General features: G+C 45.5%; 1 protein-coding gene across 1 annotated transcript in view; it reads left to right on the top strand.

Moving 5' to 3' along the window:
• Positions 1-288: 288 nt before the first annotated feature.
• Positions 289-26230, top strand: part of Kdsr (3-ketodihydrosphingosine reductase) — a 38461-nt gene continuing 12519 nt past the window's right edge. Inside the window, exons 1-7 of the mRNA XM_005081452.4 lie at positions 289-485; positions 5283-5372; positions 7516-7572; positions 10322-10387; positions 10589-10684; positions 15440-15631; positions 20707-20790. Of these exons, the coding sequence (XP_005081509.1) occupies positions 378-485; positions 5283-5372; positions 7516-7572; positions 10322-10387; positions 10589-10684; positions 15440-15631; positions 20707-20790 (693 nt within the window). The 5' untranslated portion in view covers positions 289-377. The remainder of the gene's footprint in view (positions 486-5282; positions 5373-7515; positions 7573-10321; positions 10388-10588; positions 10685-15439; positions 15632-20706; positions 20791-26230) is intronic.

Here is a 26230-nt window from a genome sequence, read left to right as displayed (position 1 = left end):
ATCACAACTCCCAGTCAAGGTGCACAGCGAAAGTGAGCCGTGCCCATTTTCTAAGTGCGCTAGGAATATACGGACCGGAACCTGGGATTTCAGAGTTGGAATCGCGGGACTGTGGCATGGAACAAGATCCAAAGATCCGAAAGCCACCGTTTGCAAACCTCCCACGACGTTGGCGGAAGGGCTCTGGGTACCCGAGCAGAGCCTGCGCGGCCGAGTCCAGACGCTGGGGGGCGCGGAACCAGAAGCCAGTAGGACGACGGAGGCCGCCCCGCCCTGGCTCCTCCTCTTCCCCTCGCCGCCGTCCCGCCCTCGCCCTCAAACCCAAACACTCCGGGTGCTGGTGCGCGTGATCTCCCAGTGGTCTCTCGGGCGGAGAGATGCTGCTTCTGGCTGCTGCCGGCCTCGTGGCCTTCGTGCTGCTCCTTTACATGGTGTCGCCGCTCATCAGTCCCAAGCCCCTCGCGCTGCCCGGCGCGCACGTAGTGGTGAGTGGCCTCCTGTTGCTGAGCTTGCCAGGGTCTGCTTGGCCAGCTTGGGCCACCGAGACCACGGCCCCGGGAAGGGACGGTTGAGTGGGAAGGGCCACCTGCCACCGTCGCCCCGGCACTGCCCTGCCCTTCCTGGCCTCGGGAAGCTGCCCTCGGCGGCCCCAGGCTCCTCCCTGGACTGCAGAGCAGTGTCACGGCGAAGCCGCCAGCCGAGTTCCTGGGGTTCTGGGCTCTGTGCTGCTTGCTGATCCGCGGAGCATCCCTGGTTGCGGGTGTTTGGGTCTTCAGGTTTCCCGATGAGTCAGTCAACAGACTGAGAAACTTTGCCAAGGACACAGCGGTCGGTGGCTGGCAGGATGAGGGCGTGAACTCGAGTGGGAGCAGCCCCTGCCAGGGAGTCCTAAGGAAACCGCAGCAAGGAAGGGTCCGGGCCTCTGGGACTAGTCCAGGCAGCTGAGACTGGAGGGTGGCATGTGCAAGTGACAAAGCCAGAGGGTTCTAGGAATGGACACACCTGAGGGGTTGCCTGGCAGCTTGGGCCAGCAGGCTTGTCTCTGAGCTCAGCGGGAGCCTTGCTGATTGCTGCTCTAGTGCAATCCTTTACCATCTTTCCGGAGTCGGAAGGATGAGCTAACCAGCTTGGTTAGGGCCTTAAGATGGGAGGAGATATGAGTGGTTTGGTTTGTTTCTAGGCAGAAGATCGCTCGCTCCTAATGTGCAGGCTTAGTTAAGCCTCCTCTCCCGGGTTCAGAGCTTCAACCTTGGCCATTTCAAATGCATGTCTTGTATGAACCTCAAATCCCGAGGCACATTGAGGCAAGGAGTTTTGAATACGGAGGACAGCTAGTTTGTAAGCTGTCAGCATCCCCTGAGTGCCCTGGATGTATCCAAGTGAGTTCCCACTCAGCTGATAGGGTGACTATTTTAGTGTGTTTTATCCCATACAAGGCCTTGTGGATGACAACATGTGTTTCCAATAAATTTATCCTTTGTAAAATTATTGGTTTTTATTCCCAACTGCTGCGTTGCATGATACAGAAGGACTTATTAAAAAGAGAAAGCCAGACTTTACAGTCATGTCAAGTTTTGAAAGTATTAAATTCACAAGAGAACTTCAAAATCATGGCTTAAAATGTTGAATTTAGAGGATGGGGAAATGGCTCAGGGAGTACAGTGCTTGCCAGTGCATCAGGTCCTGAGTTAAGAGTTCCCGGGACCCACAAGGACACTGGACCTATGTCTGTAACCCCAGCATCAAGAGTGTCACAACACTGGGGTCAAGACCTGTGGGTCCCTGGAGGTCACTGCCAGCTTTCCTGTATACATGAGTGAGCTCCGGTTCAATGAGAAGCCTTGTCTCAGAAATTAAGGTGGAAGGTGGGTGAAGAAACATCAGGGGTTAACCTTTGGCCTCTGCACAGGTGCACCTGCATACACACAAAACATATTTCACAACTTGTGTTTGCAAACCGTAGCTCAGATAGGGGTAAGGTGGGGAGAGCCAACGTCAGAATGAAAGTTTTGATCCAACATTTACAAGGTACTTCCCGATAACCTTGAAATCATCTTTCTGTCCCCGTGTCCCATCACCCTCACAGGTGAGATAAGGGCTGTCTCATTAGACAATAATTCTTATTCATATATATATATAATTACCTCTATGTGTGCATATATGTGTATCACGATAGCTGACGTGACATGACATGAATTATGCATATGACGTCACCATCTGTCTTTTTTAATATCCTAAGAACAGTAAAGTGTGATTTAGCTGTCCACCTGTGTGTCAGCATGAGCAACTTGTGATTGTTTTCTGCTTCACTTTTAGAGCAGTTCCCAAATGCTGATGCCCTCTGATCGCAGCAGCGGCGCTGTGCCCGCCTGCTCACCCCTAGGTGCTTGTATCAGAGTTCCTGTTTTGTTTTGTGTTTTTTGTTTTTTTGTTTTTTTGGTTTTTTTGCATGGCTGAGATTAGTGCTTCCAGTAGCAGGCAAGCTCGTAGTGCCCGTAGTGAGTGCTGAATGCTGTGGTTAAGGAGTTGGGACCATTTAAATGGTATTTACAGTGATTCATGCCCTCCACCTGGCCTCTATTTAGTAGATATTAGACGACTATACATTTAACGTTTTCGCAACCATTGTGAAAATCCTGATAGCTCTCATAGCATCCAGAATAATAACAGTCCAGAATTAGCCTAACTATATTCTTACATGTCACTCAAGAAGTAACTGGGCTTGGCTAGAATATCATTTTTATACACCCACATTCAAAAGCCAGGTCTTGCTTGCTATAGAAAGTTGATAAATTGCAGGGTATGGATCTGGGTTTTCTTTAAGGTGAATTGACGCCATTCACTTTCCTGAAACTCCTGGCTGATATTAACATAATACTTTGGAGGCTAAACATTTTCTTGGTTACTTCATTTCTATTTCCATCAGTCTACTTAAGAATAAATAGGAACTTTTTTGGGGGGTGGGATTTCAAGACAGGGTTTCTTTGTATAGCTCTGGCTGGCTGGAACTAGCTTTGTAGACCAGGCTGGCCTTGAACTCACAGAGATCTACCCGCCTGCCTCTGCCTCCCAAGTGCTGGGATTAAAGGTGTGCTCCACCAACACCCGTCGGGAAATTTTATCTGTAAACTTTGGCATCATAGTTTCCCAAAGGGATGGCATTAGAGAACATTCCCGCAAATGGAGGAAAGTATTTATTTAGTGCCTGCTTATATGACGGGCTGGTACTGTCAATGATGAAAGAGATGGACTGGTTTGGTATTTACCCACAAGGCTCTGATAGCCGAGCTGGGAAGCCAAGAAGAAGATCCCAACAGCTCTGAAAGGTCCGTAGATGACAGACCATATGACTGACCGATGTACTCAGGAAGAGCTTCCCTGAGGTGGGGACATTTAAACTGCTTTCTGCAGGGGCAGTAGGGCTTGGAAGTACTCGGGTGAGGTGATGTATCATAGAGGGATGGCTAAGCAGCTAAGGCAGCATCGTAAGGCTTGTGAGGACATTTTAGAGAGCCTGCCAAATGCCAAGAGTGAAATGTAACAAACCAAAACAGCTCATAAAATATCCGAGTATCAAAAGCCTCCTCAGACACAACACTGAGCCAAGATGACAGGTATGATTTATAAAATCATCTCAGTAGGCATTTGGTTAATTATCAACCAAGTAAACCTCACCATTAGAATAAAGGTGAGACTAAAGAGAGAGGAGGCATTCTCAAGTGCACAGAGATACGTATCTACGCTTGGAGGGTTCCATGATAATATGAACATTATAATGTGGGAGATGTTCTTTCTGCAGTTTTAGAATAGTAAAATATTCACAGCAATTCAAATGTATGACTATGGGAAATGGCTAGGTTTTGACAGAAGTGGTTTTTGTTCTGTTTTTGAGACAGGTGTCACATAGCTCTGCTGTCTTGGAACTCATTTTGTAGACCAGAATGGCTTGAATTCAGAGAGATATGCCTTGCGTCTGCCTCCAGAGGGCTAGGGTTAAAGACATGTGGCACCACTACTTTGCCTGGCCTTGATAGAGATTTTTAAACACAGTGTTGTGAAGCCTTTTAGTCTTTCAACCTTGACAACATAACATGCATGCATGTAGGGATCTTCTTTAGGATCAAACCCAGGGCCTTGCCAGTGTTAGGCAAGAGAGCTCTACCACCAACCTCGGTTGGCCCTGTATTATCCTTGGTCCTGTAACATGTTTTCTTAGACCCAGTCTTGTGTAGATGTGCAGTAAGGAAATGAGATTCATCTGTACTTATAATCTGCAACACTAATGTATTCTTTCTTAGCTAGAGTTGTAGGGCCCATCCCCCTTGGTGACCTCAAACAGATGTGCGGTGCGTAGCCCAGCCGTGGAAACGGCCATAGCAGGAGTCTCTGCTGTAGTATAATCCTTCGTGCTTGCACTATATCAAGTGATAAATCGGCTATGAAGAGGTTGTGGTTCTTGAGGCTTGTATGTTTTGTTTTGTTTCTGAGACAGGGCCTCATGCTGTCCTGGTTTCATGAAAAACTGTCCATGAGAATGGCTTCGACCTTAAACTCCTGATCGCTGCATGCCAAGCTTGTGGACGAGTTCCACCACACCTGACTTGTAGATGAGTTTTTAAAACCCATTATTGTTGTTGGTTTTATTACTCTTTGGCCTCTTTTGTCTTTTGGGGGCCCACCACCCAGCTCCCAGATAAAGCACACACATATGTATATATGTCCAGCCTTAGCTTGGCTTATTTTGGCCAGCTTTTCTTATCTTAAATTATCCTATCTTTTGCCTCTGGGCTTTTATCTTTATTTCTGTGTATCTTTACTTCTTTCTCCGTGACTTGCTGTGTAACTGGGTGGCTGGCCCTCAATGTCCTCTCCTTGTTCCTTCTTGCTCTTTCTTTTCTCATTAACTCTCCTATCCTCTCTGCCTGGCAGCCCCACCTATCCTTTCTCCTGCCTCTCTATTGACTATTCAACTCTTTATTAGACCATCGGGTATTTAGACAAAGAATCACAGCTTCACAGAGTTAAACACATGCAACAGAAAAGAATGCAACACATCTTTGCATCGCTAAACAAATGTTCCACAGCATAAACACACCTTAAAATGATTTTCCACATCAACCCAAAATTGTGTCATATGGAGATCAAATCCAGGACCTCATAAATACTAGGCAAGTGCCTGCAACTGAGCTACACTCCTACTGCTCCCATCACAGCTATTTTAAGTAGGCTTTGTACAGAAGACATTGCAAGTGCTGAGATGGTCTTACTGGTGTTCTTTGTAGGTCACGGGAGGTTCCAGTGGCATCGGAAAGTGCATTGCTATCGAGTGCTTTAAACAAGGAGCATTTATAACTCTGGTTGCACGAAATGAGGTAAGTGTTCTCGGGTCCTTATGGCTAACAAACTAATGCAGTAAGTCCAAGAGAGGATCTTGGTGCTCACACCTGTGTTGGGAAACCTTCTTCCCTGATCTGGGCTTCTAAACAATTGGTTCTTTCTTGTATTGAGGCTAAGGACTTCTCTGCTGAGGTTGGATCAACTCACCGGGTACTTATCTACTGCTGTTAACGTGACACACACTATCATTCTAGATATTACCAAACTCGAGGGGAGACTGGAGGCATTGTTAAGAAGCACACCAGGCTGAAGGCAAACAGTTGTGCCAGCGGCAGCATTTTAGAAGCCAGTGCAGGGTGGTGTGTAGGTGTTTATCTGTTGCTTTTCTCTGTAATTTGCTTATGACATCACAGGCATCCTTGGTGGAGTCCACATTTCCCAGGGTAGTTGCATCCCTCCCAATATGTGTCGCAATGTAGTTTTTCCTGTGTCTAACCAATTCAGGGGGCTGGCTTTCTTTATATTGGGGGTGTAGTCCTGCCAAAGTTGCTTTTAGAGACTGTTTTGTTCCTCTTCAGGGCCTAGGACAGTGACATGGCTCTATGGTCACAGCTCTTTTCTACAGAGGATAGGTCTTGTTTGGCGTGTAGCAGACCTAGACGGTTCTGTCGAACAATGAAATGAAAGAGGAGGGGGTTGACACTTGTGTGGTTGGCTTAGTGCTTCCCTGGGATGTGAGTCAACTCTAGGTAGAACTCAGCACGAAGTGTGTGCCTGTAGCCCCAGCACTAGGGAGATACAAGGCAGGAGGATCAGAAGTTCAAGGTCACCGGCAGCTATCCAACCAATTAGAGGTCAGCCTGGCCTACGTGTGAGACCCTGTCTTTAAGGAGAGGAAAAAGAAAGGGAAAATAAGGTGTGGCACCGCTGCCTGGGTGATTAGCTGCCTAGGTAGGGGTGGTTAGTTGGAAAAGCCTAGTGGGGAAGGCAAGCCAGAAAGGATCTCTGGAGAAAACATAAAAATAATGACCCAGAATCAGTCTAAAGCATCTGTTTCGTTTTTAAACCAAGAGAGTGGCTGGGCTTGGTTATACACACTTTAAAGTTATCTAACATGAATGGAGCCTTGGATGCCGTAAAATGCCACTTGATGAGTTTTTAGCAAAGCTAGAATTTGACATGAGAGCTGGGGGGGGGGGCTGGTACCAGAGCTAGCAGGAGCTCACATGGGGGTCATATTTGACTGAGTATACGGAAAGATTCCCGACCTGAAGACACTCGTTAGTTTCACTTCTAACCTTTCCTTGCAGTCTTGGCAGAGTCAGGTAGTGTGTATGTGTCTGTCTGTGTAAGATCCCTAGCACTCAATAGGAATGTCTGATTTTGTCATAGACAGTCGTGTGTGTGAACTCCACTTTATGAGACGAAGTCTTCCATGTCACAGGCTAGTAGATGATGGCCTCGTCAGACTTCTGATGGCCCACCTCTACCTCCTGTGTAACTCCAGGCATGGTTCTAGCTTTGCTGGGGATTGAACCCAGGACTTCAGGACCCTTTTCCTTTGTTCTTTTACAGCTCTCAGATTATATTTAATTCTATGACAAGTTATGCTTCTGCGAGCTTGGATTTGTTTGAAAATAACAAAACAAAATGGAGGACTTGGAAAAACTTTGCAATTGTCTGCGTGGCTCTGTAGGTTTGAGGAGTGTCTTTGAAAGCCAAGTGATGGCTTTTTACTCTGTTTTTAATAGGAAAGGAAGGAAATACTGATGCTATCTTACATAAGCCCTCTTGATGTGCAGTCACACACCCTTAACTTTCTAGAACATTGTGTTGCCATGTGTTTACTCTGTGTCATGGCTAACTGCTGGAAGATGTGTCACTGTGTCACAGCTCACTACTGGCAGATGAAAATGGCTGTTAGTATCAATAGGCCGACCATCGACACAAGTACTGTTAATCGGGACTTGAGGTTCATTTATTTTTCTTTTATCTCTGCAATGAATTTAAAGACGTGCTATGGCTTATTCATAGCCTCCCATATTTGGCCTCTTCTTTCTCAAGTTCATAGTTAGCTACTCTAGGTTCTGTCTACAGAATGTAGTATCTGTTCAAACAGTTGCTTTCTCTCTCCTTTTTAACAAATGTAGACATTTTTTCCCCCTGTATTGCTTTTAGGACAAGCTGCTGCAAGCGAAGAAAGAAATTGAAAAACATTCTATCAATGATAAACAGGTAAGGAGGAGCCTTAGGGTTCATTTTCTATCCTGAGTGGCAGTGTCTGAAGGGGAGAAAGGATGTTTCTGCTGCATGTAGATCACTGAGGGCATTTGTGACTTTCCCAATTAAAATACATTCTAGAATCCCTTTAAACGGTAAAATAGTTTGAAATGCCTAGGATTTGAGTCAGTACAGAAACCAAAAGTATAGACTTCCATACATACCTAAAAATGGCCAAGCAGTGGTGTTTGAGAAAATGATTTCATTTCAGTTATTTAAAAAACAAACAAACTTAGGTAGAAAGGACATATGAAAAAAATTAGCTGTGAAATCTGGGGTACCAAAATGATATACAGTGCAATATATATTTTAATGTACAGCTCAGTGACAAGATAACCACATCATATCCGTTATCTAGTTTAAAGAAATGGGATGTGATGGAATTTTTGATGCCTTCTCCCCAAGCCTTGTGCCCAGTACCAGGCTCTTGTTCCTAGAGGCTACCTCAAGCTCAGCTCTGATGTTCATTCTTTGTTCTTCTTTAAAATTTTACTATCCTTGGTAGTGAGTGTGTCCCCATATAGTATTTTGTGTGGGTGTTTGCACACATCTGTGTGTTTACCTGTACTGACATGCATGCATCCATGTGCACACACTTGTGGAAGCCACAGGTGGACACTGAATGTCCTCCTTACTCTCTCTCCTTCTTACGTTTTTGAGATAAGGGCTTTTGGTAAGGCTGGAGCTCATGAATTCACTAGACTTGCTGGCCAGCAAGCTTCCCTTCGTTGTCTCTACATCCCCAGCACTGAGACTGCAACAGGGACTGGGGATCCAGACTCAAGGTCCTCACTCTTGCATAACTAGCATTTTGCTAACTAGCCATCTCAGCCCCTAACTAGCATGCATATGTATGTATGCATGTGTGTATGTGTATATATATTTATACTTTAACGTTTTGTATGTGTGTATATGTATATATATTTATACTTTAAAGTTTTGTATGTGTGTGTATGTATATATATTTATACTTTAACGTTTTGTATCTGTTTGAACTTTGGCGTTATTGTTATCTTCTTAACCTGCTTCATGAAACCATTCCCTCAGTGTGCATTCGCTCTATTTAAGACACACATTTCCTGGGTTTTCATGCAGAGTTGTGTAATCATAACCACATTCAACTTTGGAATGTTCCCAACAGTCACTCCCCATTCCTGTCCTACCCCTCTGAGCCCTAGGCCAAGTACCAATAAACTTTATAGTTTGATACATTTTGTGTGACATTGTGAGAATTTTATGCAGTGTTATGCAACTTTGTTTCTTCGTTCTATGTTATTCTTTAAAAAACTCACCCGCACTGCTGAATAAAATAATTCATGTGTTATCTTTCATTTTGAAGTGGTTCTTCCTGTGGCTGTGCTGTCCGGGTTGGGCTCGAATGATTCTCCTGTCTCCGCCTCCTAACCAGATGCAGCGATAGGCATGCACCATCATACCCCAGTTCACTAGAATTTGTTACTGGTGTGTAATATGTAGTTGCATCCACAAGCCACTTCTATTTCTCTGTTCTGTAATCAGAGAAATTGAAGTTGCTTCCATTTTTGTGTTTGTTTGTTGCAGCTTTTCAGTGTTGTCTCTCTGTTCTGTTTTGTTTTGGTCTCTTTGTGTATATACTAAAAATTACTGTTGCTTTGGGACCTGTGACAAGGCAAAAAAAAAAAAAACAAAGTTGTTCATCTCTCTCTTTTTTTGTTCCAGACAAGGTTTCTCTGTATTGTTTTGGAGGCTGTCCTGGAATTCCCTCTGTAGACCAGGATGGCCTCGAACTCGCAGAGATCCGCCTGCCTCTGCCTTCCAAGTGCTGGGATTAAAGGTGTGCTCCACCAGCGCCTGGCAGTTGTTCATCTCTTAATGGCTGGGAAATGGGGCTGGGGGTGGGGCTCAATATCCTCTACCCTTTAAGGGCGCACCTCAATTCTTTCCTCTACCCTTCAAGGGCACACCTCAGTGACCTAAATGCTTTCCTCTACCCTTTAAGGGCACACCTCAGTGACCTAAATGCTTTCCTTTAGACCCCACCTTTCAAAGCTTCTACCACCTGCCAATGGCACCACAGACCAAGACTTTAACCTGGCACCGGGGATACAAATGTAGTACCAGCCTGCCTGTTCACTGTGTCACCCATCGCCATGTCCCTTGTCACAATCCCATACCCGCATAGTATTTTGTGGGTGTACTCTTCCATTAATTACACTGGCAGCAGATTTCAAATACTGAGATACTATGTCCCAGCTTTGGCCTTCATTATTGTCACGAGTTGGCTTTAATTTTTAAAAATTATGCTTTACAAATGGTTTTGATAGAACTTGTATTTTTGTAATCTTGGTATTTGGAAGGCTGAAACATGAGGACCACTGTGAGCCCCAAGCTGTCCTGGACTATATACTAAGTTCAAGACTAGCTAGGACTATGTAGCCAGACCCTGTCTCAAAAAACACTAGTCTTGACACCTGCATACACGTGTGTGTGTGTGTGTGTGTGTGTGTGTGTGTGTGTGTACACCAGACAGAGAGAGAGACAGAGAGAGACAGAGAGACAGAGAGAGAGAGAGAACAGCTCAAAGATGTCAGTCTGTCAGTCCTCACCTTCCACCATGTGGGTCCCAGGTATAGAACTGGGTCATCAGGCTTGGTGACAGGCACCCTCACTGGATGAACCACCTTGCAGGCCCTGACCCCTCCCCCTTTTTCCTTCTTTTTAACAGGTGGTGCTTTGTATCTCAGTCGATGTGTCTCAAGACTATAACCAAGTGGAGAATGTCATAAAACAGGTAAAAGGCAGGTCGGTGATCTCGGTTCACTGCTTGGCTTTTGATTGCTTCCTGCCATCCTGCTATGTGGCTTGGCGTTAGCAGCTCTTTCTATATGATCAGTGGGTTTTATTTGTTGACTTTGTTTTTCTGCACAGTGAGTCTTCCATTCTGCCATGTAATGTTTGGAACAGTGTGTAATGTTCGGGACTGTTCTTCCAGGCACAAGAGAAGCTGGGTCCTGTGGACATGCTGGTCAACTGTGCGGGGATGTCTCTGTCAGGAAAGTTTGAAGAACTTGAAGTTAGTACTTTTGAGGTAAGTGACTGGTGCTTGCTCACCTGGAATCAAGGTGCTGTCTCTTCTGTTTTAAAACAGGCCCACCAAGAATCTCAGCTACTAGTTTACTTTAGTAGTGAATAAGTGGACATTGGCTTTGAAATCTAAGTGCAAAGCATATGTGGTTGACAATACATCAGTCTTGTTTTCAGTGTTCTCAGCTTCTGTCAGGGTAATGGGCTAGAAAGCTTGACTCTGTGAAGCTAAATTGCTCTCCATTCTTATAGAAAACGAGCCTGCTGGGCCAGTATCAGAGCGGTATTCTCACAGGCTGTAGGAAGCACCACGCACTCGCAGATGTACCCAAGGCCTCCCGGAGAAGCATAGGGTAGCAAAAATCAGAATGGTAGGACCTGCGGGTCTGTGATGCTGTTATCAGCTTGGCATACAAGAGGGTTGTTCGTACCTTCATACGGTCATCTGGGAAGGATGGGGCGAGATTTGAGAGATTATGTCTCAGCTGTGTCTAAATATGAAATAATAAAGCAAAAGACTCAAGGGGTAGCCAGGAACAGAGAAATGGGTTGTGTGAGTATGCATATGTCTGTGTGTTTATCTGATTTGTGAGTATGTGTGTGTGCATGTATAAGATGATGCCATAAGGAATACTCAGACTCTGCTGAGAATCGGGGTAAAGACTGGATTGAGCGGGGGGAGTGAGAGAAATGGCTTAGTGGTTAAGATCACTGGCTGCTCTTCCAGAAGACCCAATTCCCAGCACCCACATGGCAGCTCACAACTGGCTGTAACTCCAAGTCCAGGGGATCTGACACCCTTACATCGATATGCATAAAAACATTAAATAAATTATTTTAAAAGAAAAGCCTGGATTGAGGAATAAATAGTCACTAAACTGAATGCTGAGACCCCCCAGGAAGTAAGGTGTGTGTGGAGGAGCAGGAGGAATGGGCGTGCCAGGGTAATCACGGGTGTGTCATGAAGCTTTGGATAAAAATAGAAGCAACGAAGTGTGTAAATCTAGGTGCGTGTGTGATGGTGTCACTGAGGAGGAGACACAGCTCATTGGTGGGATGATTCAGTGGCCCCAGGTGGCTTCTTTGGGTGGCATTGCTGAGATTGCACCCACTTCGTTCTGGCCTTTTCTCTGCTCTTTCCCCTCTGCGATTTTGCTGTGGTCCTTTCCTGTAGGAACATCTCTGCCACTGTCTGCTGAGGACTTTGGGGCCGGCTAGTGAGTGGCCAAGCCTGGGATGGCCCCAGGACCCTCACCACTTTTTAATTTTCTTTTTAATGGCTTTCCTTTCCATTTCTTTATCTTTACCTGTGCTGTGAATGTTGAATCATCTTTTGGTCTACCAGAATCGCTCTTGTGTGTGTGTGTGTGTGTGTGTGTGTGTGTGTGTGTGTTTCTTCGGAGAGGCTGGTGTTATGTTTTGTGTTGGAGGTTTTACAGGATGTCTGCTAACCCTTGTCTATGTTTTCACATTGTACAGATGTAAAGTTCTGTGTCCATGGGTAGAGCTCTCTGTAGGGGATGGTTTGGGCCATGTCTTAGTGGGTGTTTTGGGGTCAGTATCTGTAGGTCTTCTAGGCTTCTGCCTAGGAAGTTCCTGCATGCCCCAGTATTAGAGTGGAGTCTGCATTCAGTGTCTAGACAGATGTTCTGGGTAAATGAAGATCTCATCCACTTAAAGTATACCAGTCCTTCCTAGAAATTCTGTATTCTGCCAGGCAGGATACAACTAAGATCTAACTGTTTTTTGTTGCCATGTCAGTTTTTCAAAAGTGAACTGAAATTCTTATAAAATAAAATGAGGTGTGCTTGTTGGAGATGCCATATCACTGTGCACACCAGACTGGTCTCAGCCTCGCACATTAGCTATTTTACAGTGAACAATTCGAAGGCATTTAGCATATTGTGATGTGTAGTCATCTAATTCCAAAACGTTTTTGTCTCCCCAAAGGATACTCTGTACTTAGTCAGGTATTTCTCACTGTCCCAAACCTTTATTCTAGTCCCTGGCTACCACGAACCTGTGTCTGTCTAGCTGAATAATAGAATTGTATGATCTTCTCTTGTGTCTGGCCTCTTCCACTTAGCGGAATGATCTTAAGGTCCCTTCATGCGATAGTGTACATCAATGCTTCATTTGCTTTTCTGGGTTGGTGATGGTCCCATTGTGTGGGCATACTGCAATGTGTTTGTTTATCGTCAGTGGATATGTGGACTCTCTTTACCCGATGCAGCTCCATCCCACAAGCTCCTGGTGCATTTGAGCCTCTGCGGCTGTGTTGTACAATCCCACCTTTTCGTTTCTCTGTTGCCATTCAACCTCCAGTTTCTGTGTCTTGGCCAAGCATGTTAACTACACTTGTTATTCTGTTCTCCAGCTTTCAAAATGTTGTTGCTTTTCCTTTCACTTTTACTTATTTTCTTCTCTTGGATGGGAGCGGGGAACCTCTCTTAGCTGGGCATAGTGGCTCGTACCTATAAGCCCAGCTCTTGGGAAACTGAGGCAGGAGAATAAGTATGTGTTTGAGGCCAGCCTGGGCTATGAAGTGAATTTCAGGCTAGCCTAAGCTACAATGTGAGACCCTGTCTCCAAAACAGACAGATAAATAAACATACTATTACTGGTGTTTTAGTGGGTTTCAGCTCTAAAAAGAACTGAGGTGAGCATAGGGTCTTATTCTTCCTCAATTTTTCACTCCTAAAACAGTATAATGTGGGGCAGGAGGATGGCTCAGTGGTTAGAGTGCTTGCTGCTCTTGCAGAGGACCCAGGTTCAGTTCCCAGCACCCACCTGATTGCTCACATCTGCAACTCCAGTGCCAAGGTATCTAGTGCCCACCAGGCACACACATACATGCACACAAAACACTGATATGCATAAAATAAAAATAAGTCTTAAAAATTAAAACAATACAGTGATATTAAAGCATATTCTGAGGATATGCTTTTTTTCCTGTTTTTCTTGGCTTTTGTAAAATAAAATAGTGAGGTTACAGTCTACATGTCTCTTGCCTTCTACTTCTTAAAAACTTAATATCATAAATCATTCTCCCTCCTGTGTTTGCAGTCCTCGTCACATTGTCGTCGTGGTTTACGTTTAGGTCTCCAACTGGGCTGTTTTGTTTTGCAAGATGACAGAGGAACACTTTCACTGTATAGCGGTGTTACTGTGAGCATCTTCAGGCTTCAAGTTGAGCTAAGGTTTTAAGAGTTCTAGTGATGAGAAGCTGAGCCCCAGTGTGGGCTTTTACCCTTCCTGGTGTACAAGCCAGTGTAGACTGAGTTCTTACTGTGCACCAGGATCTGTGCTACTGCTTAGCTTGTGTTTCCCTCTTAATCCCTGCAGCATCCTGAGGTAATTCCGAGATTAACCCCATTTTCATCTGAGAAAATGGGCAATGTCTTTTTCTCATGAAGTCAATAGGCTGCACCAAGGCTTCAGCTCACATCTTCACTGTTAGCTGATGCCATTTTCTCCTTGTAATCTTCGCTTAGCTTGGAACTAATAGGCCAGAAATACTTAGAAGCCGTCTCCTAAAGCTGTCTTTTAAGAATCATTACTTACAAGGACCTAGAAGGAAAGCTTAGGGGGTTAAGAGTGTTTGCTACTCTGCCAGAGGACCTCGGTTTGGTTTCCAGCATCTTACACCTGTCTTTAATCCCAGCTGCAGTAGATCCAGTGTCCCATTCTGGCCTCTGTGGGCACTGCACACACATGGTATACAGACGTAGTTGGAGGCAAAATACCCATACCTAAAAATATCACTGTGCAACATTACCTATATTATGCAATGTACCCTTTCTAAGGAGAACACTGATTTTGACCACTTGTGTTTGTGCATGGTGGAGGCAGAGGTTGATGCTGACAGTCCTCCTCTGTCCCTCTCTACCTTATATCATTCTCTCACTGACCCTGGAGTTCACCATTTTGGCTACAGTGGCTGGGACTGTCCAGCAAGCCTCTGGGATCTGCCTGTCTCTGCCCTCTTCCTCCCAGCGCTTGGGTTGATGCCCAGCAAATCTTTTGTGACGGCTCTGGGGATCCAGACTCAAGTCTTCGTGCTTGCAAAGCAAGCGCTTTCCTAACTGAACCCTGGGCCCAGCCTGAAATTTTTCATCAAAGGTGGAACGTCTGTCACTGTGAGAATGGAAGACTAGATCGGACTAGTCATCGGAGGGTAGGTCCTAAGTGTCTGTATAATATACGGCATCATTCATGTACTCATTTAGTCAGTAAATCTGCTGCGCCCCACCTCCCAGTCTCTTGGGCTTGTCTTAGTTATTGTTCTATTGCTGTGAAGGGACGCCATGACCAAAGCAACTCTTACAAAGGAAAGCATTTAACTGGGGCTGGCTTACGGTTCAGAGGTTTAGTCCATTGTCATCATGGCGGGAGGCAGACAGGTGTGTGGTGCTAGGGCAGTAGCTGAGAGCTTTACATCCTGATTGACAGCAGAGACAGACAGACAGACGCAGGGCCTGGTGCGGACTTTTGAAATCTCAAAGCATACTCCCAGAGACACATCTCCTCCATCAATGCCACACCTCTTAATCAATGCCACACCTCCTGATCCTTCCAAACTGTTCATAAACTAGGAACCAAGCCTACAGATAGGTGAGTCTATGGGGAACACTTATTCAAACCAACATGGGTCTCTATTTAAAAGAAATTAACCCTGGAAAGAGACAAAACTACCCTTGAGCATGGCTTAGGCTTTTGACCTTGTTCCCACCTCATGTGGCCTCTTTGCTCCTTGCAGAAATTAATGAGCGTAAATTACCTGGGCAGCGTGTACCCCAGCAGAGCAGTGATCAGCACCATGAAGGAGCGACGGGTGGGCAGAATCGTGTTCGTGTCCTCTCAGGCAGGACAGTTGGGGCTGTTCGGTTACACGGCCTACTCTTCTTCCAAGTTCGCCATAAGAGGATTGGCAGAAGCTCTGCAGATGGAGGTAATCGTTGTGTTTGTTTATATTTCTCCCTCTCAGATCAGCAGTGGGAGCTGTAATTTTCTGACTTCTTTGCCTGAATTATTTGCATTCACTTGAAGATTTGCAAATCTGATACAAGATTTACAAGAAATCTAATTCTGTTGTAAGTTCTTATTGCATAAAACTTATAGTCAGGACAGAGGTAAAGTGACTCTGAGGGCGGGGATCGTCTGCCTTCCTGGTGCTGGCCCACTTCTCCTTGAGTGAGCCAGGGATGTCCTTATGTCCTTAGACAGCTTTCTGGTTTTTTTTTTTTTTTTTTTTTTTTTGGTTTTTCGAGACAGGGTTTCTCTGTGGCTTTGGAGGCTGTCCTGGAACTAACTCTTGTAGACCAGGATGGCCTCGAACTCACAGAGATCCACCTGCCTCTGCCTCCCAAGTGCTGGGACTAAAGGTGTGCGCCACCAACGCTCGGCTAGACAGCTTTCTTAAGGAACCACCCTGGGCTAAGGAGCTGGCTCAATGGGTAGGGTGCTTGGTATACAGTGTGAGTACCAGAGTTTGGCCCTCCAGAACCCGCATACATGCTGGGTGAATGTGGCAGCCTGCCTGTGATTTCTTATGCTCAGTGTGAAGACAGGACCCCTAAAGCAGGCTGGCTAGCTGGCTAGACTAGTTTTATCAGTGTGAGTCCAATTGAGAGACCCTACCTCAAAGAATAAGATAGAGAATCATTAAGGAAAAACTCCCAACGTTAGCCTCAGGCCTCTGCACACCCATGCTTAGTCAGTAGAGCGTGTATGGCTCTGAAATTGCAAGAGAAGGTACTGGAGTTCTTTTGCAACTATCACTCTTTTATTTTATTTACAATTTTTTTTCATTTTACATACTAACTCCAGTTCTCCTTCCTTCCCCTTCTCCTGCCCCTTACCCACCCCTCCATACTTCAGAGGGGTAAGGCCTCCTTTGGGGAGTCAACAAAGTCTGGCATACCAAGTTGAGGCACGACCAAGCTCCCCGTCCCCCTCTCCCATCAAGGCTGAGTAAGGTATTCCACCATAGGGAATGGGCTCCAAAAACCTAGTTCATGTACCTGCGATAGGTCCGTGCCACTGCCAGGGGCCCCCACCAAAAGATCAAGCCACATAACTGTCACCCACATTCAGAGGGCCTAGTTTGATCCCATGTAGGTTCCCCAGATGTAAGTCCATAGTCCATGAGCTCCCACTAGCTTGGGTCAGATATCTCTGTGGTTTTCTCCATCATGGTCTTGACCACCCCCCCCCTTATTCTTGTGATCTCTCCTCCCTCTCTTCAACTGAACTCCAGGAGCTCAGCCCAGTGGTTGGCTGTGGGTCACTGCATCTGCTTCTATCAGTTACCGAATGTAGGTTCTATGATGACAATTAGGGTAGTCACTAATCTGATTATAGGAGAAGACCCATTCAGACACCCTCTCCACTATTGCTAGGAGTCTTAGCTGGGGTCATCCTTGTGGATTTCTGAGAATTTCTCTAGCACCAGGCTTCTCCCTAACCCCATAATGGCTCCTTCTATCAAGATATCTCTTTCTTTGTTCTCCCTCTTCATCCCTCCCCCAACTGGGCCATCTCAGTCCTTCATGTTCCCATCCCCCATGCCCTCCCTTCTACCCCCCCCTCCCAGTTTATCCAGGAGATGGTAACTGTTTTCCCTTCCTGGGGTGCAGCCATCATTCTTAAGGACTCTGCAAATAATCATTTCCTTTTGTCTTTCTCCTTCCTTCCTTTCTTCCTTCCTTCCTTCCTCCTTCCTTCCTTCCTTCCTTCCTTCCTTCCTTCCTTCCTTCCTTCCTTCCTTCCTTCCTTCCGTGTATGTGTGTGTGTGTGTGCGCGCGCGCAGTAGGTTTCTTCATGCCGCTTTTGGGAAAGGAAATTAAGTTTTGAGTGAAGTCAGTGGATTACTCAGATCTGCATAGTCACTTGGAAACAGAAATAAGAAGGTCAGACCCTGTGACTGCCAGCTTATCGAAGTCCCTTGTAGCAGAGGACATGCCTGTCATTCGGCTGGACCCGAATGTGTGTGCATCCGGCAGTGTGTGCATCCACTTATTTCAGTTTTGGTCTTAGAATCCGTGTAGGCACAGGAGTTTGGAAGATAAAAATACATGCCCATTAAGCCCCCCCCCCCCCCGTGTCTGACAATAAATAAGATTCACAGACTGACTGCAGAGTATGTCATCTGGGTGCCCTGGTTTTCACTTTAGAGGAAACCGTGATGCAGTGGCCGGTACAGAGTCCTCTCACCCTCTTGATGGCAAGAGTGATTCTCCACACTGCTGGTTGCTGGCCTGGGATACCCCTGAGTCCTGTGCATTAAAAGTACTATTACTTAAATAACAGACAACATACAGAACACTGCTGTTTTATTTGGAGAAAATGAATCCAGTCTTTTGAATCCAATTTGTTCATAGTAAAACTTGTATCAAGCCAAGATTTCCCTATAAACCAATATCTGTTTTTTGAAATTTGGTCAGTTTTTATGAGTTACACCAGTATAGTTGCTCAGATGCTTTTTGGTTTAGTTAACTTTTCTGGTCTTCTGTTTACCTCTCTGTTCCCCCAAACTGAAGTAAGACTCTGGAAACCTGGGCATAGTGTGTTTAATTGAATGTTTATTGGTATTTGCAGTTGGATTTTCTTTTTCAGTCTTTTAGATACAAATAAATTATTGAAATATCTTTTGGGCAGTTATATTTTTCTGAAGTGTGTTATAGCCAGAGATGTATTCAAGATTCAACCAAAATAACACAACAGCAACCCCCAACCCAGGTGCTTTTCCTGCTTTCCCCTCCTGAGCTTGCGCAGGCCCTACCCCCATCACTTTCCACCATAGTGGGGCAGTAAGTTGTAAGCTCTCTACTTTGATGTAAGCAGCTGGGATGTCCTCTCCAGCACCTCTATTCTCGTTTAATAGAACAGGGAACAACAGCTCTTAAGAGGAATTGTTTTCTTATGATAAGCTGGTTCTTAGGCGAACATCCATTCTCTTACCTTTCTGAGGCTGGTGCCAAGTAGAAGGGAGAAAATGAGGCTAGCATGAGAGAGAGGCAGAGCAGAGGATAGAAAGCAGCCGTTCTGCAGGGATAGGGAGAATCAGACAGCTAGACAGGACTCAGTGAGGTCAGGCATCATACTGCCATAACCCAGAACGAGTGAATGTAAGCTAACCTTTCCTTATTGGTTGGGTTGCCATATTAACAGCTAACGAAAGATGTAGACATAATTTTGCATGCACTGAAGAAGAATATCAGGAAATCAGGAACTGTGAGGTACAGAGAGCTGTCCATTTAGTTCATACTGATTCTTAGGTCTGTGTTAGCACATAGTAGTAATTTAGTAAGAGTAAACAAACCAAGAACTGCATAAGTATGAACTTGTTAATCATTGGAAGCACCCAGCCGTACACTAGCTGAGTAGTTGGACTTGATTGCAGAGACAATGGTAGGCCAAAAGGGGACTGATTGGTACCTCTCCATCTTGTTATTTACAGTTCCTCCCCATGAGAGAACAGTTCTAACTATGTGATCCATTCATGACTTGAGCTTGAGAGACACTACTTTGAAAATCCATGTGATTATCATATAAAACACTACAATCCTTACATACTGCAGGGGGTGGGTAGCAAGAGTAGATTTGAGAAACTGTTGCCGGTCTTTGTGAGTTGCCTACTTTTCATCTAGTCACTTTTTTTTTTTGAGCCATTTTTTTCTGCTAGCAATATAGGACCAAACAAGACTGCTAGAGACAAATGTTTTGTTAAGTCCCCACCTCAAAAGCGAGTGTGAAAGAAAGAAATGGCTTATCATTGTCACAGCTGGCTCACTTACAAGCCTGGTTGGCCTGGCCGAGCCATGAACCCTCTTGACCTGGACACACTGGAGTGGAGCCAGCTTTCATTCATGCACCAACTTGGCTGGCTGGCCAGCACCTGTTGTTTCTTTCTCTTGATCCATGTATGTCTCCTGAGGCCACACAACTGCCACTAAGGGAGTCTAGGAGATAAAGGACCGACTCTCCGGTAGGAGGATGGCCCTGTGGTGCATTATCTGATTTACCATCCTTAAGATTTTCAGTGGCTAGCCCACATGCCCTTATGAGGACAAAACCATAAGCCAACAGCAAATAAGAACATCATATAAAACTGAACTTGGTTATGTGAGCTTTTGGATTGCTAATTACCGGGGTAAGAGAACAGGTTACTGTTGTGGGACAGTATTTGGGAGACTGTCCCCTGAAAAGAAGGCCCACTGGGCTTGTTGGAGTGTGTTCATCAGTAGAGAAGTTGAATGAGAAGAGAAAGTAGGGGACAGACAAGCTTTGGAAGAGCCAGAGGGAGGTTGGAATTAGGCAGAATATCTGTAAAGAAAATCGGGGAACTGGGCATGGTGGTGGACACCTGCACCCCAAGCATTTGTGAAATCTTGGCCGAATGATCTCCAGTTCAGACTAGCCTGGGCTTACACAATGAGAGATTTAGTGTCAAAGGGCAGAGGAGAGTTTCTGTATGTAAACACTGGCCGAGGCTGTTTGCAGGAGCGTTGCTTGGCTAGTACTTCTTTGGAGATCCACCCAGGGCAAAGATGCTTTCTTCTGATGCTGTGTGGGTGGTTGTACAGGGACTTCTCCAGACCTGAATTCGGGCACAGCAGGAAGCAGCCTGAAAGGCAAAAAGGCTATATAACCTTGTAGATAAAAAAGACTATAACCTTATAGATAAGGGTGTGGACTTGATTCGAACCACATAGATACGGGTGTAGACCAGTTCTTGCCTTGAAACTCTACTCAGCTCATGGGCAGAGTCTGAGTGAGCACACTGTCTCTTGTCCACACCGGGCACCTGAGCCTTTGCCTGGTCTGCAGGCAGGGAGAAACCTCAGTGGGAGGCAGCCACCATCATGGAGAGGTGTCCTCAGTACAGTTGGTGGCTGTTCATTGATAGTCATCTCATGAGCCTGTTGATTGACACCTTCTAAGAGTCAGCACAGCTAAGGCAAGTTAATGGGATGCATACAAAATGGTCTGTTTACTCAAAGTGCAAACCTTGTTTGTGAACAGGTGAAGCCTTATAATGTGTATGTCACTGTGGCCTACCCACCGGACACTGACACCCCAGGGCTGGCAGAAGAAAACAAAACGAAGGTCAGTACTCCTATATAATATTAGTCTTCTGTGTTGTATGTTTGTGTGTGTGTGTGTGTGATGTATATTGTGTGTGTGATGCGTTTTGTATGTGTGTGGGACATGTGTTCTGTGTAGGATGTGTGTGGGATATATGTTGTATGTGTGATAATGTGTTGCATGTGATGTATGTTGTATGTGTGATATGTGTATGGGATGTGATGTGTGTTATCTGTATTGTGTGTGATGTGTGTTATGTTTATTGTGTGGTGTGTGCATGATGTATGTTGTGCGTGTGATGTATGTTGTATGTATGATGTATGTGTTACGTGTGATGTGTATTCTGTGTGTTATGTTTGAGTGCTATTTTGTGTGTGGTGTTTGTATGGTGTGTGGTGTGTGTATGTGTGATATGAGCATAGTGTGTGCCTGCATAAAGTATGTGTGTTGTGTGATTATGTTGGGGTTTTGTGTGTGTGTGTGTGTGTGTGTGTGTGTGTGTGTGTGTGTGTGTATGTGTTCTGTGATGTGTATATGTAATGTGTATGTATATGGGTGTATATGGGTTTGTGCATGTTTGGGTTTGTGTGTCTGTGTGTGTACTGTGCATGTTTATGTGTGTGGGTTGTACATATTTGGGGTTGATGTGTGTGTATATATTGTATATTTGTGTCTATGTCTATGTGTGTGCATTGTGCATTTTTGTGTGTGGGAATTGTGCATGTTTGGATGTGTGTGTCATGTGTATGTGTTTGTGTCTCTATGTATGGGGATTGTGCATGTTTGTGTGTGTGGTGTGTGTGTTCCCTGTGCATGTTTGCATATGGGGACTATGCATGTTAGGATGTATGTGTGTGTCATATGTGTGCATGTTTGTATGGGAATTGTGCGTGTGTGTGTTGTGTGTGTGTCATGTGTGTGTGTGTTTATGTGTATATGTGTGTCCATTGTGCATGTTTGTGTGTGGGATGTGTGTCGTGTATGTGTATGTGCATGCATATTTGTACTGTGCATGTTTGTGTGGGAGGGCTGTGCATATTTGAGTGCACACACATGTAGAGGAGCTACCTTGGGTGTTCCTCCTCAGATGGTGTCCACCTCGGTCTTAGACAGGGTCTCCCACTATCATGGAACTGTTAAGGAGGTGGAGCCCAGTGTGCCTTGGGGTCCTCCTGTCTCGCTCCCCCGGGGCTGGCTTTGCAAGGCTGTGCCATCCAGGGGCAAGGCCAGCACTCTCTTTCCCCGGCCCCATTCTGCATCCTCCGTGTAACCCGTCCTCTGATTTTTATCCTGCTTTAGCTCCTCACCATTTACCTGTTAATGGTTTCTGCTGGGTCTGTTGGGCATAGGGTGCTGAGCCAGGATTTGCCCTCCCTGGGGTTCTCCAGGCAAAACTCCCTCCCTTCCTTTGCTATTTTCACATACGTTATAATTTTCCAGCACTGCCTGTGGGCTTATCTCTCCCTTCTGATTTTTGTTCCCCAGACAGAGCCATTTCATCAATGTGTTTAAACCCAGACTTACATACATACTTACGTCGTCTTACTTTTTGCTGGGGAAGCTAATATGTAAGCCTCGGATCTACTCCAACCTCCCTGTGTTCTCCGTAATAATGTCAGATTCCTGAGTTTACATGTAACTTTGCGAATATTATTAAAGTCTGATCCTCTCTACACTGACGTTTCCTTTCTTGTATATAATCCTTTCACTTTGTGTGCACCTGTGGCTGCTCACTGGGGAGGACTGACTGAACGTCCTTGGATCTGAACATGTGCGGTTCTGTTACTTTGATTCTGCTTCCTCAAAGCCCCTTCTCCTAGGACTTCCTGACGGGACACAGGCCTCTAGCTCAACATTCTCAGCACTCCACTGTCCCTTTGTTGGAGTGTGTGTCTTTCACTTCCGACATTTATCTGCTCATTTGGTGGCACTTCAGTCCTTCGAGAGAAAGGCACGGGATAGGTGACGTTTGTTTAGAATGTGCCTTAACATTCTCTCTCTCTCTCTCTCTCTCTCTCTCTCTCTCTCTCTCTCTCTCTCTCTCTCTCTCTCTCACACACACACACACACATTCTTTTTTATGTGTGTGTTTGTGGTTGTTGTGTTTAATAGGTTGTTTTATTTGGTACAAAATTCTAAGTTGAGAATGACGACCCTCAGAGTTTTGCAGGCCATTTCTCGCTGAGTTCTAGCTTCTAGTGTTGCTGTGGGGACCCTGTGATCAAATACCTGAGAAAAGCAGCTTGGATGGGGAAAGGTTTGTTTCTGTTCCATGATCATGGTTTCAGAGATATCAGCCCATTGGGACAGGGAGAACGGGTGGGCAGAGCAGTTCACCTTATAGGAAGCAGAGAAGAGAGGATAGCAAGAGCCAGGGTGAGCTATAGCGCCAGGAGCACATTCCCAAGGATCCACTTCCTGCAACTGGGCCCCGCCTCTCACCTTTCACCTCCTTCCAGTCATGCCGTGAGATCACAGATTCTTCAGTGCCTATAGAGCAGCCTCTATTACATTCCCCAGGGTGTGCTCCACCCATCCCGAGGCAGCTCTAGGCCAGTCAGGTTTTCAGTGTGTTAGTGGTGGTCTTTAGTTGTGGACACTCTTCTCCCTTTTTATCTTTTTAAAAATATCATTTGACGTGAGATGCTCTTATTTCATGTGCTACACACTCACGGAGGGCCTTTATTCTGTCAGCTCGTGAGCTTCAGTTCTGGAACATTTTCCATCCAAAGTATTTCAAAGTGTTCTTCCTAGAGCTATTGCTTAGGTGCCCTACTTTCTGGTCTGATTGTCTCCCTTCCTTCTCTTCTTCTCATTTTCTTTCTCCTTCAGTTTTTGTGTTGAAATTTTTATTTCTACTGATTTCTTAAAAACAAAGCACTTTTGTCTTCTTTCTGTCATGGAGTTTGTCTTAGCCATCTAATCTCTTTCTGTGAAGAAACACCAAGACCAGCATACGTCTTATAAAACACCAGTGTAATTGGGGCTTTCTTACAGTTTCGTAGGGTTAGTCCGTTGTCATTGTGGAGGGAGCATGGTGTCACAAAGGCAGACGTGGGGCTGGAGAAGTGGCTGAGAGCAAAATCCTGGTCCCCAAGCAGAGAGACCCGGGGCCTGGGGTGGGCCAGTGAGTCTTTTGTTATTCCCGAGGAGCGTCCTCTGGGTGTTGATTGGTTTTATTATTGTCCTTTCCATCTTACTCCCCCTTATCTGTTTCTTTACTTCATTGCAATTATACTTCCAGCCATTCGGCACTGCACTTTGCACTAGGGCGATTGCATTGAGGGAGACACTGAAAGGCCCCTTGGAAACCTCTGGTGCCTCCTCCTTTGCCTAGAGATGACAGGGTGTGGCATGCACGACCTTAGTCACTTACATGGACATCTCCCTTCTCATTCTTTCCCCAGTGAGGGATCCTGTGGTTTGCTACCATCAGGAGAGTTCAAACCCAAACAAAGCAAGAGGCCTGGGGACTTGCCATTCCACACCAGAGTTTGCTGAGCTGCTCTGTTCCAGGGAGGCATCTCCCATGCTGTGTATGGAGGCTGTTAGGGAACTAAGGCTCTGATTCGTATACTGCTGGTCTCCTGCCCTCTATGGGCTTGGTTCTGGTCATTTCACATGGACATGCGGGTTATATGAAGTGAGCTCAGGTTATCCTGAGCGATGTTGGTCAGAAGAAACCAATCAGAACTTGCCACCTCGCACTGAGGGTGATTTTAACTTTAGATAATTATTTTAGGTTTTCGTTTTCCTCTTACTGTGGATCTCTGTAGCATAAAATTGGGATGTTTATGTAGTCTGTGTTCTGTTTTTGTTTGCCAAAGGGGGGAAAAAGATTTTGATGGAGAAACCCTCCCCCATTTTTTTAAAAGTCAGCCATTTTTACAAATTCTTACTGTTTCAAAGAAATAAGCTGAAAGCAAACCTCCTGCCTCAGAGATTTGCTTAGCATACTTTTAATTCTTGCTACATAGTCTTTGAGTTTGAAGCTAAAACTCAAGAAAAGCAGTGATTTCCCTGAGATTTGATTCTGATGTTAAGTTTGTTTTCATTTTACCTCTCGTAAAATTTTGGACAGATTTCTAATGATCTGTGGCCCTGTGTAGTAGGCATCCTTCTAACTCAGTGCGTCTTGCGTGGCCTCACCCCTCTGGTAGGCTGAAAGAGCCGATGGTGGCACCATCAACGGGACCTTTGTCACGTCAAATTCATAAGGAAAAACTGGCCTTTGTGAAGCATTTTGGCTTTCTATTTTAAGAAGAAATAAACTGTGTGTGGTGGCACATGGCTGTGATCCCAGTACTCAGGAAGCCGGGGCAGGATGATCAGGAGTCACAAGCCACTTGGGCTACATAGTGATGAGACCCCGTGTCACAAAAACGGACAAGGAAGAGGAAATATGTACTAGGTTTTTCCTCTGTGTAAGGGGTCAAATGTCTCATTTCCTGTGGCTTTAATGCTTCGGTTGGAAACTGTTTTGAAGAATGTTTAGATGTGTGTGTAAAGTGCTACTAAGAAAAGCCAATGACAAAAAAAAATACTGCTTACAAGTAAATTAGGACACAAAGTGTAAATACAGATGTAGCCATGATATGGGTTAATGTGGGTATGAGGGAGAAAAGGAGGGGGGGGAGAGGAAGGGGAGAGAGAGATGGCAACACCTAGCAAAGATTTGGAAAGGTGTTCTGGGCCAGGTGCCCGTCCAGTAGGCCTTTGTCTTTTGAGGAATGAGCCTGTGATTTGGGAACTGGAGTTCCAGTCCTGTAACTGCCCTTCAGCCAAACTAGGAACACTGCAGACAGTGTTGATTCTCAGATAGCTAGTCTCTGCTGGTCCTTGAGGAATTAGTTAGAGTTCTTCTGTGAGGCCTTGGCTGAGACTGTCCACACTCGGAGTTTCCCAGCATCATTCTTTGCTCAGTGCGGACTCTAGTCAGACTGGAGGCACTGTGGCGAGAGAGACTGCTCTGGCGGGGACCAGCCGCTGTGTACAGACCATCAGGCAGGTGTCTGGCTAGTTGGGGCAGGGGCCCTCTGCACCGTGATGTGTTGATCTGCTCTCACTCTAGCTTGGCAGTCTTCACTAGAACCATACTGGTGCCACGGAACAGCAAATGTCTGCTTGTCTTGATTTGCCAGTGGAGATGAGTATTCCACTAATAGAAACTGCCTTGGTATCTAGATTGATTGATGCCTGAAACATACGAAGGTAGGAAATGATAATTATTTGTAAATCAGGGCCTATAAGACTTACTTTTTTCTATTTTGATTTCATTTTACATTCCAACCACATTTCTCCCTCCCACCCCTCCTCCCACCCCCATCACCTCCTCCCATCCTTCCTTACCTCCCCCCCTAGCCTACTCCCAGTCCACTCCACCTCACAGGTAAGGGCTCCCATGAGGAGTCAACACAATCTAACACAAGGTTGGGGGCAGGGCCAGGCCCCATTCCCATGC

This window comes from Mesocricetus auratus, unplaced genomic scaffold (assembly GCF_017639785.1).
Source record: "Mesocricetus auratus isolate SY011 unplaced genomic scaffold, BCM_Maur_2.0 Super-Scaffold_100676, whole genome shotgun sequence".
Classification (NCBI taxonomy): Eukaryota; Metazoa; Chordata; class Mammalia; order Rodentia; family Cricetidae; genus Mesocricetus; species Mesocricetus auratus.
This window is presented reverse-complemented; position numbering and strand designations above follow the sequence as displayed.